Source organism: Oxyura jamaicensis, chromosome 5, assembly GCF_011077185.1.
Source record: "Oxyura jamaicensis isolate SHBP4307 breed ruddy duck chromosome 5, BPBGC_Ojam_1.0, whole genome shotgun sequence".
In the NCBI taxonomy this organism is placed as follows: Eukaryota; Metazoa; Chordata; class Aves; order Anseriformes; family Anatidae; genus Oxyura; species Oxyura jamaicensis.
Genome location: NC_048897.1, coordinates 12,032,646 through 12,052,449, shown reverse-complemented (window position 1 = coordinate 12,052,449; position 19,804 = coordinate 12,032,646). Strand labels below are relative to the sequence as shown.

At 35.4% G+C, this 19,804-nt stretch overlaps 1 protein-coding gene across 2 annotated transcripts in view; it reads right to left on the bottom strand.

Moving 5' to 3' along the window:
- PRKD1 (protein kinase D1) overlaps positions 1–19,804 on the bottom strand; it is a 126,317-nt gene that overhangs the window by 24,219 nt on the left and 82,294 nt on the right. The window contains exons 3-7 of one of the 2 annotated variants that reach the window (XM_035327728.1): positions 14,985–15,116; positions 13,761–13,921; positions 10,876–10,899; positions 4,043–4,253; positions 2,288–2,365 (exon numbers count right to left, since the gene is read on the bottom strand). In XM_035327728.1, coding sequence (XP_035183619.1) covers positions 2,288–2,365; positions 4,043–4,253; positions 10,876–10,899; positions 13,761–13,921; positions 14,985–15,116 — 606 coding nt within the window. The remainder of the gene's footprint in view (positions 1–2,287; positions 2,366–4,042; positions 4,254–10,875; positions 10,900–13,760; positions 13,922–14,984; positions 15,117–19,804) is intronic. The other variant, XM_035327729.1, reaches the window with a different exon arrangement.

Genomic DNA, 19,804 nt, shown 5'->3' with positions numbered 1-19,804 from the left:
AAGGGCATGACTGAAACATTTTAGTCTGAACATGTTTAGATATAAGTTACTGACATGTGACTACGAGACACATTAGACTTCATTTCTAGCTGAAACAGTCATCCAGTCATGAATGACACTTCAGTTCAGGACCCTCTTTTTGCTATTCCTACAGCATGGTTTTTATCTCTATTTTTAATAAACCCACAGTCAGTTAAAAATAACCTCCCACATTTAGTGTTTAATTTGTTTATTAATGAGCCCATACTTGGAATTTTATTGCTTCAGCTTTTCCTTCACTTACTATTTTGGGGAAGATGCATCACACAGCAGATGGACAGAGTGACAGTTACTTTATTTTATTTATTAAGACGGAAATTAATGTGAACCGAATTTCTGTAAAAATAGAAATGAGATACCAGGATGAAATTGCCTCTGACAATCCTGATGACCCCATATCAGTCATTTATACACACAATTAAGAGTTACACTATAGCACCATAGACTAGATATATCATTTGATGAGGAAAAGCCAAGTTCTATAAATTTTAAGATGTAGAGTTCCAAGGGCCTAAGTACTAATTCTGCAGAACTGCACAAAAGGAAGCTTAACACTTTCTAAAATACTGCTTGGAGTAAGTGTTCCCACCCCAAGTGGCTTTGAACAAGCTTTCCTCACTCAGCTCTTCCTCAAAGAAACCACTACTTCTCGTCAGACCATCATCAGATTCATAGGTAGGAGACAAGCAAACAACAGCACCAGGTTACTTGTAGGGCAAAGACAGGGAGAGGGTAAAGAGTGTGCGTTGGAGGAACAAAGTACAGCTGCCTGAGATGAAAGGTAGGAATGCTAAGGAGTGAAACAGAAACAAATGTAAATCTTCCATTTAGTTTGGCTGTCCAGAAATAAGTCTTGCCTTTCCATCTTAATACTTCGGATCAATCCTGTTTTGCACTGCTCTCAGACTGTACCTCAAATGTATGCAGTAGAAATTTTATCATTTATAAACAGACTTAGTGACTTTCTTTGACTGCAAATCTCCGTGCTTACAATTATTTGCAAAGTCGAAAAATAGAGATTGGGTTGGAAAATGTATTAAAATTATTTTTTTACCCTACTTAAGATTTCTATGGTCCATACTGTTATCAATTAATTTAACATATCTTAGTATATTTTTAGTTCTTGGATTTGAAAGTCAGTCTACATCCTTCCATAAACATCAGCACTTGCACTCCTGAAGAAACAGTTATGTATGGACAGGTATAAATGGCGTAAAACATGCCGTAAGAGCGCCATACCAACATTTCAAAAAATTATGCACCTTATCATGTTTCAGGTTGGGATACTTGGCATCTAAAATGTTTTTGCCCACGCTAATTGTCATTAAGCAGAAAAACTTTGTAGTAATACTGTCATGCACTACGAAAAATATTATCACTCCTAATTTTGTAAATTCTTGATACATTTTCAATAAAATAGATAACTGATTTAAAGTCTGAAAAATGATTATCTAATAAGGCAATACTTCATTAACCTTAGAAGGAGTTTAGGCTGACAATATGGGGTAATATACATTAGACACCAAACACTTTACCATACTTCTCATTCCCTTATCACATACATAGAAAAGTGACATTTCCAAGGCAATCAACAACTCATCTACAACCACCATTTTTTTTCTCCAGTACCTTCTGTCAAACCTAGCCATACATTCCTATACTTGACACAAAACCAACAGCACATGTATTGGAAATTCGGCAGATAATCAAGCTTTCTTTTCTAGCAACTGATACAGCCTTTATCCCAACAGGAAGCAGTGGATTTTTTTCATGGAGGGCCTTCCCAATTCCTCCAGGTATGCGTTTCCTTCTCAGGAATATTATTCTAAAACAAACACTTTTTCCCTTCCCAGATTAAAAAAAAAAAAAAAAAAAAAAGTGTTTGTATCTGCCAGGTAAATGCCGATGTCTAATACATGTTACTTTTTTGGTTTACTTTGGCATTCTGCAGGCCATGATCACCCATATTATTAGAATATTATTTGCTGTTGAAGCCACCTCTGTGGCACAGCTGAGCCTGCCTTTCAGTGCTATATATTTTGAAGATACATGCTCCAAGTTGATGATGTATGAACCATTAATAGGGGTCCTCCCACACTTCATCTTCAATATACAATAGAAATATCGCAGAGGAAAGGCCACTCCCAAGCAATGGAAAAACATGTCTTTGTACACGTCAATTTTATAATTCTCTTTTATTTTGCTGGTGGCTTAAACAATAACAGAAACAATTCTTAAGGCGACTTACCTCCATTAATGGCAACTTCCCCGAGGCAGTTATTTGGCACTTTAGGAGCACAGCGCTTATGACAGTTGAACCTGCAGTCTTGCAAGAAAAAAAAGAATCCAGCAAAAATATTTCTCTTTTGTGGTGCCACAATTACAATTTTTTCCTGCTATCCAATCTATAAATGTCAAGCCCTATTATTTCACTAACATAAAGTTAACTTAATGCATCCAGAGAGCACTAGCCTGGCCGCATGCCATTTGCCAGTGGAACCAACAGCATAAACACGCCAGCAGCTTCCCTGTGGGGAAAGGAAAGCAGCACTCACAGCAGTGGGCGGAGGCTTTTGCTGCACCAAGTGCATGCTATGCTCATCTCAGGAAGCAAGTTGGAGACCTGTGCACTTGGCTCAAAAGCCAGAGTTGCTTTTCCAATACAAGAAGCAGATCAGGCTACAGCATATCAACTGCAGCTCAGAAGTTTGACTATGTATCAAACACTGAAGGCTGAAAATTGAAGCAGCAGAATCCTAAGCAACAATCATAAGCGAGAAGAATTTGTTTGCATTGCAAAGCAAATTCTAAACAGCTTTAAGTGGAGGGTTCCTTTAATACCTCCCTTATTTTCCAGATATTTTAACTTAACTTTTCTTTTTTTCACATCTGTAAATGGCACTTTACTAGATGTCATTTCAACTATTTTCTTTTGGCTTATGGAATACATTTTACTTAAACTAAGAGCTGTAACTTAATAACACAGCTGGAAAAGCAAAGTCAGGAAGGAAGAAATATTCTAAGGATGTCTATATCCTTGTAATTATTTAACTTCAAATTGATTAAAAAACCAACTGAGGTACAGCAGTGCCAAACTGTTGGCAAATATATATATTTTTAAATCAGCTTAATATTTGCTTATGTCACAGAGATTCAAAACAAACTGAAACAGGTGATGCCTTTATACAGATTTTGCTTGAGTTAAATCACATCAGAATCACTTAAGTGAAATGAATTTAACTTTGAACTTTTGCAGGGTATTCAAGGAAGCAACACAAACTATATTGACTCATTTTACGAAAGTTATTGCTTATTTTAATAGAGGGAAGGTGATTTTAAGGATCTGTTGATCAACATTATTTAACACTGTAGTATACAAAATGCTCTGTATTTGCAGGCACTCTCGTTGGTTAAGGTGAGCCAGTAGTCTAGGCTACATTCCAAATGGCCTGATTCACTTTGGCACCTGCTAAGGTATAGCTACATGAGACTCGAGAGTATGTAGGTAAGAATGCATTAAAAAAACATGTTCTTAAGTTCTCATATAAGCTCATCTTGTTTAACTTCCCTTAGAACTCCCTCAAAACTTTGAACGGCTAAGACTCATGCACATGCTTCAATTCAAGCATAAAATCTTGCAGATTGAAAACAATGAAGATTGAGAATACGGTACTATGTGTTAACTATTCAGCTGTCACTGCCTGTGAGCACACTCTCACCTAGTGCCAAGATAATCCACACCTGAATGTCAAAGATGCGAGCTACCTCAGCTATACCACAGGGTAATAATGAATAGGCAATGAATAGGCAGGCATGCAGCCAGCTCCTGTAGAACAATTATTGCAATTCTGATCCCAGCTTAATCCAATATAATTGCTCATTTGCCTACACCTAGACAGGTTGGTGAAAAAATCCTGAGTAAGGCTATATAGCAACTACTCAAATGCTAATTTACTAATTTTATTATGCTTAGCTTTTATGTTCCTAAAGGGAGTTTACTTACCTTTGCACTGCAAACCCTGTCTAAAAAGCCCTTTGAGAAGCTTCTTACAGTACTGGCAAACTGTTGGCCGTGTGTAAGAGTGAATGACAAAAGTGTGAGGCACTTTAACCTTGGAAAGTAAGATCTTGTCAAGCTGAATAGGTCGTCCAATGTAGGACTGTGAATTTGATCTCTTCTCTCTCCCGGTGAATGATTCTGATGGTGTCTTTTGCTGTGAAATACATAAAAAAGAATATTTCAAATAATCATGATTTATTAATTGTTAAAAGAATATCATACTCACATGTGCTTCAAAAATGGTATGTCATCTGTCATAAAAAGCAATGTAATTACTTTTAAACACTAAAAGAACATGCAACATACCCCATCTTTAAGATTGCTTTTGAAAAATTGGAATGGCATGAAACAATATTTTTGCTAACACGAGTACCATACATTTCACAATGTGGATGAAACAGTTGTTGTTGTTGTTGTTGTTTTTTAATTTAAAAACAGATTTTGATCAAAATGAAAAAGATTCATTAAAAAATTCTCAGAAAAGCATTTTGTATTCTGATAAAAGCAAGAGGCATTTCTTTCACTGTCTTATTTTCTGTTTTATATCAAAGCCAACTTTGAAAGGATGTACTTTTGTACAAACATTAAGAAAATTATCTTGTTCTATGTGCATGCAGGTTTTTGATAGAAAGCAGATTAATATTTTCCATCACCTTTATTTATAATGTTTGCTATCACTAACCTTACCACATTCAAATTATGCACAATAGATCAGAACAGGTTTTTAGATGCCACTATATATAGATATGTATGAATTGAGACACACTGTGTCTAAGGAATGGAATCAATAGAATTCCTGAAAGAAATGAGTTATCTTATTTTCTCTGCTAAATTTATTAAGATGTAAATATGGCAATTGCCCCAGAAAATAACTGACACAGAAAACAACTTTCTCCCAAGAATTGTCCTTGAGAAACAGACTACACCCTTACTACAGACTACCCAGACTACACCTTACTAAAGGAAAAAAAAAAGTGACAAGATGCAACCTAATCATTTAAAACTTAGTACTTTCTTGCCGCCATATGCAAATAATCTTGTAACTGAAAGGTAGAAAATGAGTCATTCTCTGTTGAGCCTCCACTGTTCAAAGGTTGTACTAGCTGAAGCTTCAGATTGGCTTAACTTGAAAAACTGTTTTATTTAAAACTAATAACTATAGGAAAGCTATAGGAAATTCTTCATCTGAAGGGACTAATGGAATATTATTTCCTGGTCACCAAAATATAAAAATACATTTCTTTATGCTTCTGTCTGAGAATCTTGGAGTAAAGAGAAATTTGAAGGTCATTTTGATGGTAGAAGAACCGAAGGAGCAATTCTAGGCTTGCCTTCACAGTGTTTGTCATAGAAATAAATAAATAAATGAATGAATAAATAAGTTTATTCCTTTCAAAAACTAGACAGGTTTCTTACTGTAAAGACATTTTTTTTTTCTTTCAGCTATGCTTCAGAAATACCTGTCTAGTATATGAAACAGATTTACTCAACATTAGAGCTTCCTTGCTAATTGATAACAATGCCAACATCACATGCTTATTCAATGTATAAATGCAGGCCTGTCAAGTCAAGGAGAAATATGCAAAATACATTCTATGAGCCACGTACATGTGATCACTGTAAACAGGTTAGTTTGAATCAAGTATAAGAAAGCATATGTCTTTTTCTTTACTACAAGTAAAAGTGGAAAAATACAAGTACATGCTTTGATATTATATGTTTATTTCCAGAGTTTTAGATCTCCTTTCGCTGTAAAGCAGCTGTGCATATGAAAAAACTGGACTCAGTTTAGGATTAAACTATCTAGTGTTGATCAGTGAGTAATATAATTTGCCTAATGCTTTCAAGACAGATTGCATTAAGTCATATGAAGGCAATGTGAACAGGGCTTTGGGAAGGAGAGGAAGGAGGAGGGAGGAAGAAGCCCAACAGGAAGGAAATGGGCCCACTTGCACCTCACAACCTGCATTGCTCGGCTTGTGCAAACCACCTACAAATGACAGCCCTCAGAACTTGTGGATGGGATAGAGCCCACAAGAGGTGCTCAATCTTCTCAATATTTGTATGTAAGGACAAATAGAACAGTTTTGGTACAGACTGATCCCACTTCAGTCTTAGTGCAGTGCCGTACCACAGGCAACATGAGCCTCTGCTTCTGCTCAGCAGCAAGGGAATGGAAGTTGGGGGACAGTCAACACACGGGACACTCCATACCCCGGAGTGACTGACCAGTTAGGAGGAGGACTGGCTCCTCCAATTTGTCAATGATGACCTTCTCCTCCCATTACTTTCCAAAACTCCTGTCAATATGCCTTAACTATAAGTTACAGCGCTCCCAGCATCAGGCAGACGCCACAAGTTAAAATCCCTGAAAGAAAGGAAAACAGGAACTACACCATTTTCACCAAAAAAAACACAAGAATCTCTTGCACAGAGCACCTTCTTTTTCAACTGGTATGCCTGGTTTGTTAGAAAGATAAATTAGTTTTTCCTGGTAGCCAGCCAGACTACTGACTCAGCAACTCTGGAAACTTCCCAGGAAATGATTGCTTAACTGGATTACACCATGGAAACTAACAGCCTGCACTGCTCCAAACACTAAACAGTCCTTCTAACAATCATCTTAGCAAGGTAATTTTAACAGATCAGAATATTATTTTCAAAGTTACAACAAAGGAACATATGCAGATATTTAACTGTATGGATGTCCAACCAAGCCACTGAAACTGATCATATCCAGAGACTTACATTTAATTATGTCTTAAATAATGAGAATATCAAATAGAATCCAGTGCTTGCTTATTACTCCTAGGTGAGGGGGGAAGAAGGCCTTTTTCAAGAAAGAAGAGGTGCCAAGCTGTTTCCCAGCCAATGTGGCACATTCTGTATACCCCTTACTTTTATTAGCTGATGCCTCACACCTCTTGTTCTGTTTCTTCAGATTTTTGGAACATACTCATGGTTTAGTTGTTGGGCTTTGTTAAAACCTACTGAAGAACACAACTATTTGCCTACAGTAGGCAGAAGCACAAAGTCATTGTGCAGAATCATGTCATCGCAGGAAGGAGATGATTCCACACATATCTCCTACTCCAAAGGTAAAAAGCACAGAGCAGGAAATCCCGCCTGCCTTTTTACCTTGTCCAAATCCATTGCAAAATACAATTAAAAAACTGGAATAAATACCAATTCTCTGCCAAAGCATTCCACTGTTGTCTGCCTGGGTGAGTACAACTGTCTTCTAGCACCACTTCTAGCACCCCTCTCAGACACAGAAATCAAAGAAATGTTGGGGAGATGTGAAGGGACTAATGGAAAGCAATCAAGCTGACAGCAGAATTGGCCTATTGGGAGCAAAGACAAGGAACAGGCCTGCAATCCAACTGCACAGAGCAGCCTAAATATAAAAGAGACTGCTGTTTTCCTGACTTATTTTTAAAAGTCTCAACAGTCCTACTAAACACGTCCCAGTGATTCTGGCAAAACTTTACTGAAGAGCTTCATATGCTATAGCAGCCAGGAAAAACAAAACAAAACAAAACAAAACAAAACAAAACTATTTTTGACATTTGATCACCTTTTTAAATTATGCTTGTGGAAAGACATTTGAATAAGTAAACTTCACCTGAAACAAATTTTTCAAAACTGTTCACAAAGAAATTCTAATCTTTTGCAGGCTCAGTATCTAAAAAGCATGGTGACATTATCCCTGTATATAACACTGAGATGGCCAACAAAAACTACACAGGTATTTCTATAGTGTGTTTGCCTTAACAAAAGAAAAAAAATTGTCTAGTTTATTTATATATCTGGACAACTGAGAAAAGTGATGTATATTATAACAAAACCAACAAAATTGTAAGCAACCTCACAAAGTTTCATTTTCTGTGTTGAAGTATACTTGCTGAAAAATGCATTTCCTTCCTGTATTGAAGGCAGAAGATAAAGACTTAATATGTTCATGCACAAATTTTTAACAGGAAACTACTGTCTTATGAGGTGCTGTCTATCTATGTCACAACAGGAACTATGCTTTTTGCTGCAAAGCAACTGTTGACTTTAACAAATTAAACTATGTGACTGTAATTAAGTAAATTCAAGGAAACAAATCTTCAATTAAATATACTGAAATACCACACTTAGAATGCAATCAACTGTGTTGTCTTTTGAGGCTTCTTGCACTCTTCTCTTTAACTCAAGTGTATGATTTAATCCTACAAGCATCACAGTTAGACAGTTATGGTCTGAAAAACACTTCAACATTAAATGTGTAAACACATCAAAGAACTGACTTCAGTACAAACTGTTAATATTAAAGTATCCACAGATTAAATTATTATGTATCCTGTTCCTCTTGCACAGACATCAACACCAGCTAACCTGTCTCTAACCTGCCTCATTTTGTGAAGTAACAAAAAAAAAGATTATTGGGTTTCAGCAATAGTTAGCAGACTACACTAACTTCTCAGACAGAGTTGGGCATTTCCCAAAACAAAAACCCTTTGTTGACAAAGGAGTTGTTAGTGCCTGCAGGGCTTTTTGGGCTTATATGCAGCTAATCTTTCTTCCTGCATCTTAACGACATTTTTCTTTTACAACAATATTAGGTTTAATCTTCTATTACGTACACCTTAATTTTAAGTAGAATAATTTTAAGTAATACATTATTTTAATGAAATTACCTTGCACTACTAGATTGCCCACATTTTAAGACAGACTCAGGAGCTCAGTCATGCTTACAGCATAGAACTGTTTTTTTTTTAAAAAAAGGCAAAATTCATACCCTGATATAAAAGAGGTATAACCACTGTATAATAATAACAAATATTAAAAAAAAAACAAACAAACAAAAAAAAAACTATATAATAGAAAACCCTTCATGGAATCAATTCTGGTTCATACTGTCATGTACCAATATTGGCAGTTTTTTTTTCAATGTCTGTGTAAACATGGCCCATTTGACATTGACTCCATTCCAACCTTAACTCTGCAGGACTGTGTAATGAACAGCTACTGGTTTGGAAAAAGATTCAGCAATGGACAGAGAAGGTCTAGACAAACCAGCTTGGTGAAGTTTGTTTGGGGACAGTAGGATGTTACTGATACAGAAAACAGAAGTTTTATATTAGAAGGAAAAGCACAATTGAACATATCTGGGAAAGGTAAATCAAGAAAAAAGGTTGCACTGGCTGCCTCTGTTACTCAGACTATAATCTGCATGTTGTACCATTTCAGAAGATCCAGTGCCAACATGTGGAATAGTTCAGAGATGCTAGGAAAGTAAAATGTGTGCTGCAGGGTTTACCTTTTTGCCTTTTTTTTTTTTTTTTTTAATTTTAGATATGTGTGAACCCTTGTGTTAGTACTTAGAAAATATGAAAAACTAGCTTTGAGTGTATGTTTGCTTACGCATACCACACGCTCCTCACAAATTCCTAGTGCCACAGCATTTACAAGTCCTCACTTTAAGCTGTGGAGACCTATATGAAGTCTGACAAGCTGACAACTATCAGCTCAAGCTCCCAGGGGTAGGTTCTGGACCCTGTTCAGATTCTTCAGGCTTAAAGCACTCTGCACTCAGCAGCTAGGTCTGCTCCCAGCAGTGGGTGAGCTGCCAGCACAGGAGGAGGGGGAGATGGACAAAGCTTCACTAAATCTTTAAAAGTTCAGAGCTGTCCCAAGATTTGCATGTCTTTCCTAAAAACAAAAGAGGGGATTTAAGAACAAGTGATAATTCTCTAAGGACAAGAACAACCTGAACCTCTAACCTCTTCCAAGCTGAAGAACCTCATAAAACTTTTCCAGGGGATCACAAAAAGTTGCATTCAAAAACATCACCAACTCATGTTTGAGACATGTGTAACTTAAGCTGTTTACTATTTTTGCTTCTAGCTATTTTCCTGAAAATATGGCAAATATTAGCTGCAAAATGATGCAATATATAACACTTCCCTACATACACAACTTTTAACTTAAAATAATTGGCTCAGTCCTCATTTAGATCTCATCTAGCTGTCATGAACTACAAACACAACCATATTTGGGCAAATTAGCCCTTAAAAAGTTCTAATGTAGTCTGAATTAGTGACAAGAAATTCAGTCAGAGTATTTAATGCACAGTAGCTAGTACACTGACCTCATTCATTATTTCATGGCACAGCAGTGTAGGAATGGTAGGTCATTCCAAATTTACTTTCTGTATCCTACGTTTTAATTCAGGGTTCAGTTGGACTTTGAATTTCATACACTCACAATTCTTTAAAATAAAAGGGAGCTACATTTTTAATAGTTTTTGTTGGGATATTTTTTACATTTAATACATTAAGCATTATGGCATTAGAAGTTTGCTGTTGAGCACTTAAATGTCAGGTTTGTTCAGCTCAAAAAGTTTATTTTCTACATTACTCCAGCAAATTCCCAGTGTTCTGAAAGTGAAATTAAAATTTTCTTCCCATGTATTACCAGTAAAGAAAGGCTATAGTCCAACCAATATGTCACTTTCATATTAAAATATTTTAATGCCACGGTGTTTTAGCTAATTTTACTGTTTAATATAAGCATAATCATGACTTTTACTTTGGAATCCCAACTTTAAAGTTTTGTATCAGATATACTCTTTCTAAAAGAAAAAACAAATGCTCTTTACTTCTGAAGATCACATAAGGCCATCATAATCTGAATAAATCCATGCATTATTTCACACTGATACTGATAATCAATGAAGAATGGAATGTTCCTGATAGTATGGTAGGGAGTAGAGTATATTTAGTACATACCTCATAGCCAGGGCTGACAGGAGACTGAGAATGGAAGTTGGAAACAAGAATTAAAAAAAAAAAAAAAAAAAAAAAAGCAATATGGGAAAAAAGACAGAAAATAATGTTACTTTAGAAGCAAGCATGGATGTACTATTATTTTATACTTTCATTCTGTGTTATAGAATGAAATGCAAAAGAATTGCATTTGAGCTATGATGGATAAAAACATGAGTTACAAAACATTCTCCTAGTCCTACATAATTTTAACATTTCCATTTGAAGTGTTGTACACTATGAAGCTAAGAATCAAATAAGGTTATTGCCCAGATTTTATTCTTTGGAAATAGATTTTTAAAGCTGCATTTAAGTATAGTCCTCAGTTAATTTTCAGCTCAAATGAAATGCTTTATTGGCTAATGAAGACATATCTATACCCAAACTGAAACTGTGCCTGCATGTGGTGGTTCCCTAGGAAAGGATAATTAAAGTAAGCTTTGAAAGATTCCACATTACCATGTCTGAAAGATTTTTCAAATGCCACAATTACATAAGTTAGGGCAAAACTTCTTAAGTTCCTATGTGGCATGTTTCCAGCAGCGAGACTTACTAACTAAATTTAACAGCATGAGCTGAAGTTGGCTTCTTTCTGGTTCATACAGTGTCAACAAAGAAAGATTCTGAAATCATGACTCAGATAATAATTCCACCTATGAAAGGTCTCCAGAAGCTCATTCGCTCTCAGCTGCTCTCACACCACATAGTAAATAGGGGTAAAAATACCATTTATTTTAATCCTGTTAAAGTAACCGGCAGATCTCTGAATTCACTGGTCCCAAATAGAGACTATATTTTACTATCTGTGATTCAACTACCGTACCAATACTAGTAACAATAATGAATGATAATTTTTGTGAATGAGGATGATGCCTCTTAGTATATTCACACAGACTCTAGAAGAATGAAACATTCCAAAGTGCATGCTTTGATTGATACCACATTATAAACAGCCATAAAACTTATCTCATGAGTACTGCAGAAGAATGGAGTCCAAAGGACAGATCTGATATAGGAAAACTGGCAAAGCTTATGCACACTCAAAAAAAAAGGGGGGGGGGGGGGGGAGAGGGGAATTGAAATATATTCAATGCAAAAAAAGAAGAGAAAAGAAAAGAAAAGACAAGTAGTAGTAGTATGTGAGATCATCTGAAAATCTGGTAAATGATACTGTGACTTCCTGAAATAAAAGTGAAATTGGAAAGCTATTTCATTTCCCTAGGCTTATGTCCATCCCTGCTCCTTCCTTTTTCTTTGTGCATGCATGTGTGTGTGCACGTGCATGCGCACATGCATGTGTGATGTTCTGAATCATCAGCTTGGGTACCCTGAGTATTACAAGGTCCTAGAGAAGTAGTCTTCAGTATGTATGAAACTTAATGTATTTATTTTAATTTTAAGATTTTCAACAGATTTAAACCATATAGCTTTGCAAAACAGCTATTTCATTTAAGAGCATATTAGCAACCAACAGAGCCATATAATTAAAAGTATTTTCAAACTTACATTTTTTTGATATCTTGTAACTGAATTCAGTGCACATATTGAGAATATACTAGAACTCACACCCATACAGCATTTTAAAACCAAATTCCAGAAACAATTCAGAATTAGGGTCAGTCTTCCTCTAAATTTCATCTGTATTGGTCTGAATAAGTTGGCATTCTGAAACAACCTACTGAGAATTACAACTAATCTATAAAGATCTGGTGCTGCAGTTTTTGCAGAACTTAAGCACCTTACTCATTTATGCAGCTTTTCAATTAAAAATACAGATTCATAATGTTAACCTTAATTTCCAAGTAGCTTTAGGCTAATGATAATCAGCAGCATAAGTACATAATTATGGCTCATAGATGGCACTGCATATAACACCAGGTCTACATCATTTGCAATAGTGTCCTTTTAGTATGTCAAGTTTAATAAGTTTAATATTCTAATTGAGAGGAAAACACGATAATTGTTGTGTGTACTTATAAATTCTTTCCTCTCTTTCAAACCTTAAAGTTTTCAAAACTTTCACTTAGGAGTGGAGTCATTTACACACAGCGTAAATTCTTAACTATTAAGAGTATATTATGACCATTAATGTTAAAAAGAACAAATATTGCAAAGATAAAAAATACATATTCTAACTTATTCCAGTCATTGCATTTAGTTCTCAGAGTCTTGTTTTCATGACAGAAAACTACTGTATTAATGTATACACAAATATGCTGTATATGTATGTGTACAGGTGTGTATCTTGTACCTCTACATCTACACACATTTGCACAGATAAGTACACACATTCCATACATACTACATTTACCACAAAGACTTGTTTAGGGAAATAAGGAAGATTTTTCTTTCTTCTGAACACTAAGAAATAAGTTAAACATACAGGCTGAAGTGAATTAACTATAGCCTTGACTGTTAAAGATACTGTGTTTGATGCAGTGGTATGCGGCTCAGTATTCTGAGGCCCCTTCTTTCCTATATCATGAATTAATGGACATAATCATCTGATGCAGAAGAAATTCAACTTCTAGTTCCAGGGAAAACATCCTCCAAGATAAAGCTTCTCACATCAGTACAGGTGGCAGTTTCAGACCTTCAACATAACCTAATTCTTCACAAAGGCAGGAGACTACTGGGAGTATCAGAAGTGACACATACCTCAAGCTCACATACCTTAAGCTGGTGACCTCCCTTTTTACGTCAAGATGCCTTTTCCCACAGCATAGCTTTATAATTTGCATACCACCCCCTCCTCTGTAGTCTACAACAAGCAAAAACAGATCCTATAGCACTAAATGTCATTGCATAACAGCAACGTCCATGCCCTCCATAGCTAAGGAATTGCATACCAGAAGGACTTCATCCGGCATACTGGGTGATGGTTCTGCAGAAACTGTCCGAACAGAGCTGAGTCCTGTTAAGGAAACATTTGACAGGCGCCTTTTCCGTACGCCACTGCAGTTGTTAGGAATTTTAAATGCACATCTCTTATGGTAATTTAGGCCACATCCTGTAAAGAGAAGTTTACAACCATCTGATTACAGTTTATTACTGGAAAAAAGCAAGTAACTTTAAAAAAAATATTTGGTGAATAAAAATGTCACGTTATTTTTGATTAAACTTTTTTTCCCTTACTCTGCTTGTTTAGTTCCTATATTCTACAAATTTTTAGAGAGAGAAAGTTACAAGCTCTGGAAAGCTTTTATCTATAATCAGTATTGTTTCTTCCATTCTTCAAAAATCTATGTTCTGAAAGCGCAGGAAAGTTCTGTGACATTTGTTAAGTAAAGAAGTCTTTCACTGGACATGGTATATTCCATTGCACATGCAGTCTGGCAGAGGTCAAATAGTCCTGGTAAAATGAGAAAAGACAGCTACTGCAACTTCACATGGACTGACAGTAATTTCACTTTAATTAACTGAATTCATGTGATAGAGAATTAGGAAATACACTCAGACTCATAGGAGAGATCTCTTGAACTCTCCCAAGGATGGGAAGTGGGGAAGGAAGTGCCGGTCTCTTCTCCCTCGTAACTGATGACAGGACCCAAGGGAACAGCATAATGCTGTGTCACAGGACATTCAGAGTGGACATTAGAAAAAATTACTTTGTGGTGAAGGTGGCCAAACACTAGAGCAAGCTTCCTAGGGAGGTGGTTGATGCCCCATGCCTGTCTGTGTTCAAGAGGCATTTGGACAATGCCCTCATTAATAGGCTTCAGCTTCTGGTTAGCCCAGAAGTGGTCAGGCAGTTTGAAGGTCACTTCCAGCTGAACTATTCTGTTCTATTCTAAATAAAACACAGATAACTTTTCTTTCAAAATGTTTATAAACTTTTTTTTTTTTTTTTTTTTTTTTGCATGTCCACTTACAGATCACCATCTAGGAGGCCTCAGAGGATTCAAAAGGATCAGTTCCTTAATCATTTTATTACTATGATAGTTTGTTTTCACTGTCTCTACCTACTGTATAATTCTATTGATGCCTTTAAAAGCAGCATCAGAAACAACATCCATAAATGGAATGGTAGACTCCCTTCCTGAGTCTGAAAAGCCCACCTCACTGCATCTTACCTTCACATTTGAGTCCCTGACGCACGAGTCCCCACAGCATTTCTCCGCAATGGTCACAAAAGGCTGGTGCTCGGTAAGAATGAACAAAAAGAGCATGAGGCCGGATCTGAAAGTCTTCAAATGTAGCAGAAGCTGTAACAAGATTATTCCAAAACAGGGTAAATTAGTAATGTAAATTGCTAAAATTAAAATAAAATGGCTTTTAAAAATATACAACACACCGTTATGATCTTATTTTATGTAAACTCAGAACAAAGCTAATAACTTGCTGAAGCTGTATGAATTATGTTCTCTAACTTGATCAACGGATGTCTTTGTTAATACAAGGTCATCGTTTACATTTTTTTTTACTAATTGGATAACACCTAAAACCTAACTAAAGATATAAAGATACACAAATGTACATAGCGACACAGTCCGATTCTAAAGAATTCATAGAGAACAAGGAGTAAAAGGGACTAAGTGAAAGGGAACTAAGGATTGGATTTCAATGGATAGAAAAAGGAAAAAAGGTATTCTACCAGTCCAAGTCTCTGGGGAGGTCTGTTCTTCACCACACAATAAAGGGAGCATGGATGACTATTAAAAAGATGACTACTAAAATTAGATGAGATGAAGCCTGAAGAAAACAGCCAGCAAACTAAAGGAAACAGAAAATGAAAATGTTTTTTTTTAAAAAAAAAAAGCAAAGGGAAGGGAAGGGAAGGGAAGGGAAGGGAAGGGAAGGGAAGGGAAGCTGTGAACACCTCTAAAACAGATGGTTGTGCTAGGGCACATGAGTTGGTGTGATTGACAGTTTTCCCAGAACACCATGGCAAGTAAGGCACAAGTCATGGAATGTGAATTCTATGTGATTCTATGTGAATCACATGGAATTTTATCACTTAGGTAGTTTTGAATTATTATGATAAAAAAACTTCTCTGAGAGTATTTTTCCAATAAAAACACAGGAGGATAACAGGATATCAAACATTTATCAGAAATTGGCAGAGTTCAACCAAATGTTGGAAATTTTTGAACATGCTGTTTTACAGATTTGACTTTCTACAGTCAGGTATGCATGCTTAAGATAAACTGAATATATCTATTAAAATTTTTTTTTTTTTTTAGACAAGGAAAATGTAAAAGAAATGGGCAATTTAGCTGAGCATTTTGTGTATCTTACTCCATAACCTATGGTGGTATCTGTGAACTGATCATTCAAGTTGGAAATATCCATTAAAGTTTAAAAAGAAAACATATAATTACACACCCAGTCATCAATAAAAACAAGAAGGCTTGCAGAGAAGTTTGGAAGGCTACTGCAGATTTCTTGAAATGCCAAACATTTGAAAGGTTGCAACTATTTTAACAGTAACAGAAGTTATATATGATAAAGGGTACTGGTATAAACTGTAAAATAAACAATGACCATGTTTTAAGAACTATTCAGTATACAGAGGCAGCCAGCATCACAATGCTATTAAAAACACACTTTAATGAAATGTTTACTTTTTCTTATTAGGTATGTTAATCATGTATCGGTCAGTTTAATAAAAAATATTACCTGTCAAATGTTGTTAAAAATTAAGTATGTATGCAAACACTTGATTTCATTTAGGCTGCCATTTAAACAGGTGATCTAATTGTGTGCTTCCTCTTCGTAGATACCACTATGAACCAGGTCTGTAGTCACTGAATAGAAATACTTTGTTTCTGAACAGAAATGCATTCCTGATTTGAAATCACGACAAAAACTTTTTTTTTTTAAATAAATCAGTCCTAATACATTTCTAAAACATCCTAATACCCTTAGTCCCTGGCTTGTACTTTGTGTATTAATAAAAAGAAAAACAAAAATCTGCATATCATTCAAGAAAATGTTTTGAACTAAATACAGCTGAACAGCAATACTGCCCAAAATATGCCCTGGGCCCAGTTTTATTTGTGCACAAAATTGCTTCTCTTATAAAGAAAACTTTTCCAAAAATGCCCAAAGAAAAACATGAGTAGCTATTTGTCATCTTAACCATGTTCCAGTTCTAGGGATCTAGACACAGATTGATTTTTTTAATTTGGAATTTCATTTTCTTTTGGAATTATTCAATTCCTAGTTTTCATAATAAGCTTTGTTAAGAAGCTTACTTAATTCATGAAAATAAGTTTTCATAAGACACCCCAAAATGTTAAGAGAATCCTGATTCAGAAATAAAACAGTTTTGCTATTATTTAACAGTGTTAGGCCAGGCATTTTTTCCATCCTTAAAGGTTTCCAATCACATAAGGACATTTGTTTATTATTTTTCTATTTTTTTCCAGACTAAAGCTGTGAAGTTCACTGTTAATGCAACACTCAAACGAGTGTTGTAAAGGTAATACTGTCCTTGGAATACTAGAAAACACACACTAATCAGAAGGCATTTAGATGTTTATCAGAATTCTTGTGATTTTACGTTGTTTAGAACTTCAAATCAACTGTCTTTTGTGTGTATACGACAGATGATCTTCCTACAATTCTGACTGAATCAAAGAAGAATCACACATTGGATGATCAAGCACCCAAACTTTAAAATTATAATATGTAATACATATATAATATATAATATATAATATACAATATACAATACAAAATATAATTTTAAACTTTATATATATAAGGTTTATATATATAGTATATAATCAATATACTAATATATAGTTAATATACTAATATTAAATAAAATATAAAGATAAAAATTTATTCTTTATCTGTACACATCAAAGCAAAATACAGGCATATCAACTTTCCTATTGAATTTCATATCTAAGATATATCATAGGAACTAGGACAACAGATCCCCAATAGGGTGTGTAGTTCAAGAATGATTCATTTCTCTGGTCTTCTATGTCACCAGCATGCAGCCACTAGAAGAAAAAGGTGGCACATAGTCAAGCAATGTGCATCTCTGTCTATGGTCCTTCTACACATGAATGGCAGTTCTGCTACAATAGTCCAGCAGTTGGACGAGATCAAATTATAGGTTAAAATCATACTGAACCTACAACTTCTCAGGTTGCCAAGAGAAGTCGTAGACTGAACTTGGAAGTGTTCACAGAGGTGAACCCCTGGAGGATTTCATATCCAGGCTAGATGGGGCCTTCATCTAGTGGGTGACATCCCTGCCTATAGCAGGGGGGTTGGAGTTAGATATCTTTAGGGTCCTTTCCAACCCGAGCCATTCTATGATTCTATGAAAAGCTGGAGTGGAGAAGAGGAGTGAGGGAAATTTTTCAGGAGTTCACAGACCTGCTCTAATCTTTTTGCAAAGAAAACACAGCACTAGCATTTGCACTATTCAGCCCATAGATTAGGAGCTTAAATTCTCCTCATTGTCTCATATAGACTCATATAGCATTTGACTGATATTTTCTGTCATCTCTTGTTCTCCTAGAGGCTACCCAGGAGTCATTTTGGATATTGGTAGTTCACACCCTCCTCTTTTCTCCTCTTGCCTGGTCTGTAACTGTGATATACACATGAAGACATGGTCTTCTGCAGTTTGGGAACTCCAGCCATACAGTGCAATATAACATACCACCTCAGCAATATGGACCACTGAAAGGACATCACTCTGTATCTGTTTCATTCAGACCTTCACAGCAAGTTTGGAACCCCACACCTTTCTGTTCAAGTCTTTCAGTTGACATAAAAATAAAAAGCTTTCTCAAACAAGACAGTCAATGAGTAAAGGCAGTAAAACAAAACAAAACAAAACAAAACAAGCAAGCAAGCAAGCAAACAAACAAAAGAAAACAACAAGAAAATGAATGAATTTTGACGACATATATGTGATTTTCAGAGATGCAAACTTTTTGTTTCTAAAAACATACATATAACAATCAAGGTACCATTATAACAGGAATTATGTTTAAAATAAAAATAGTGTAAGACTCAATCTAGCAAGGAATCTAAGTATATACCTATTCTAAGTTCATACCTATTATATAGGAATCTAAGTTTATACCTATTTCCTTGAATACTTATCTAAATCTATGCAAGTATTTAAATTCTATTTAATTCTTCCTAGTAAAGGAAGTTTGCTATACTGGAAGATTGGAGAGAAACATTCTTTTTCCTTCATTTGAACCTTTGGCAATGTTCTACTGTGTTTAAAGAAATGAGAGCATTTAGGGTTTTAATTTTTAAGGTAAAAATTGTATTTTTCTAGGCTTCAGATTTATGTATTCTCATCAGGCTCTGCAGAAAGTTTTCTTGCCACATGAAATGATGCTATTTCAGAGCACTATGCACTGAAACTAGTGTGTGTTTAGAACTTGTTCTAGAAGAACTATGTTAACTAGAAAGTTACACAAATAAATAAATATATATAATTCATATTTACTATTCTGCCACATGACTTCAGTATGGCATAGTCAACTTTCTATGGTTAAACTTAGAACCTTATCTTTTCAGAGCATGCAACAGCAAAACTAGTAGTATACTTTCCATTTGTAACTTTTTGAAATTACATGTCTAGAAACACTTTCATATAACCACTAAGAATCAAAGTTTTAACTTTCAGAATATGCCTGTGCTATTCACTGAAAAAATAAAAGCCCTCCTGACAAAGAGGAAGATACGTACATGTTTCATATTAAGTGGAGACTTTCTTATTAACAAAAGAAACCTTCTGTAATGTCAGGTTATTCTCCTGCTTTGACGGAACACTGATATTATGAAGGTAATTTTCAGGCTGTACTTAAAACTGTGTACTAAAAAAAAGAACGGTCTCCAAATATTTTGGGATACAATTATTATTGTTATCCTGAAAGACCAGCTACTCTGGAGAGAAGTTTGCAAT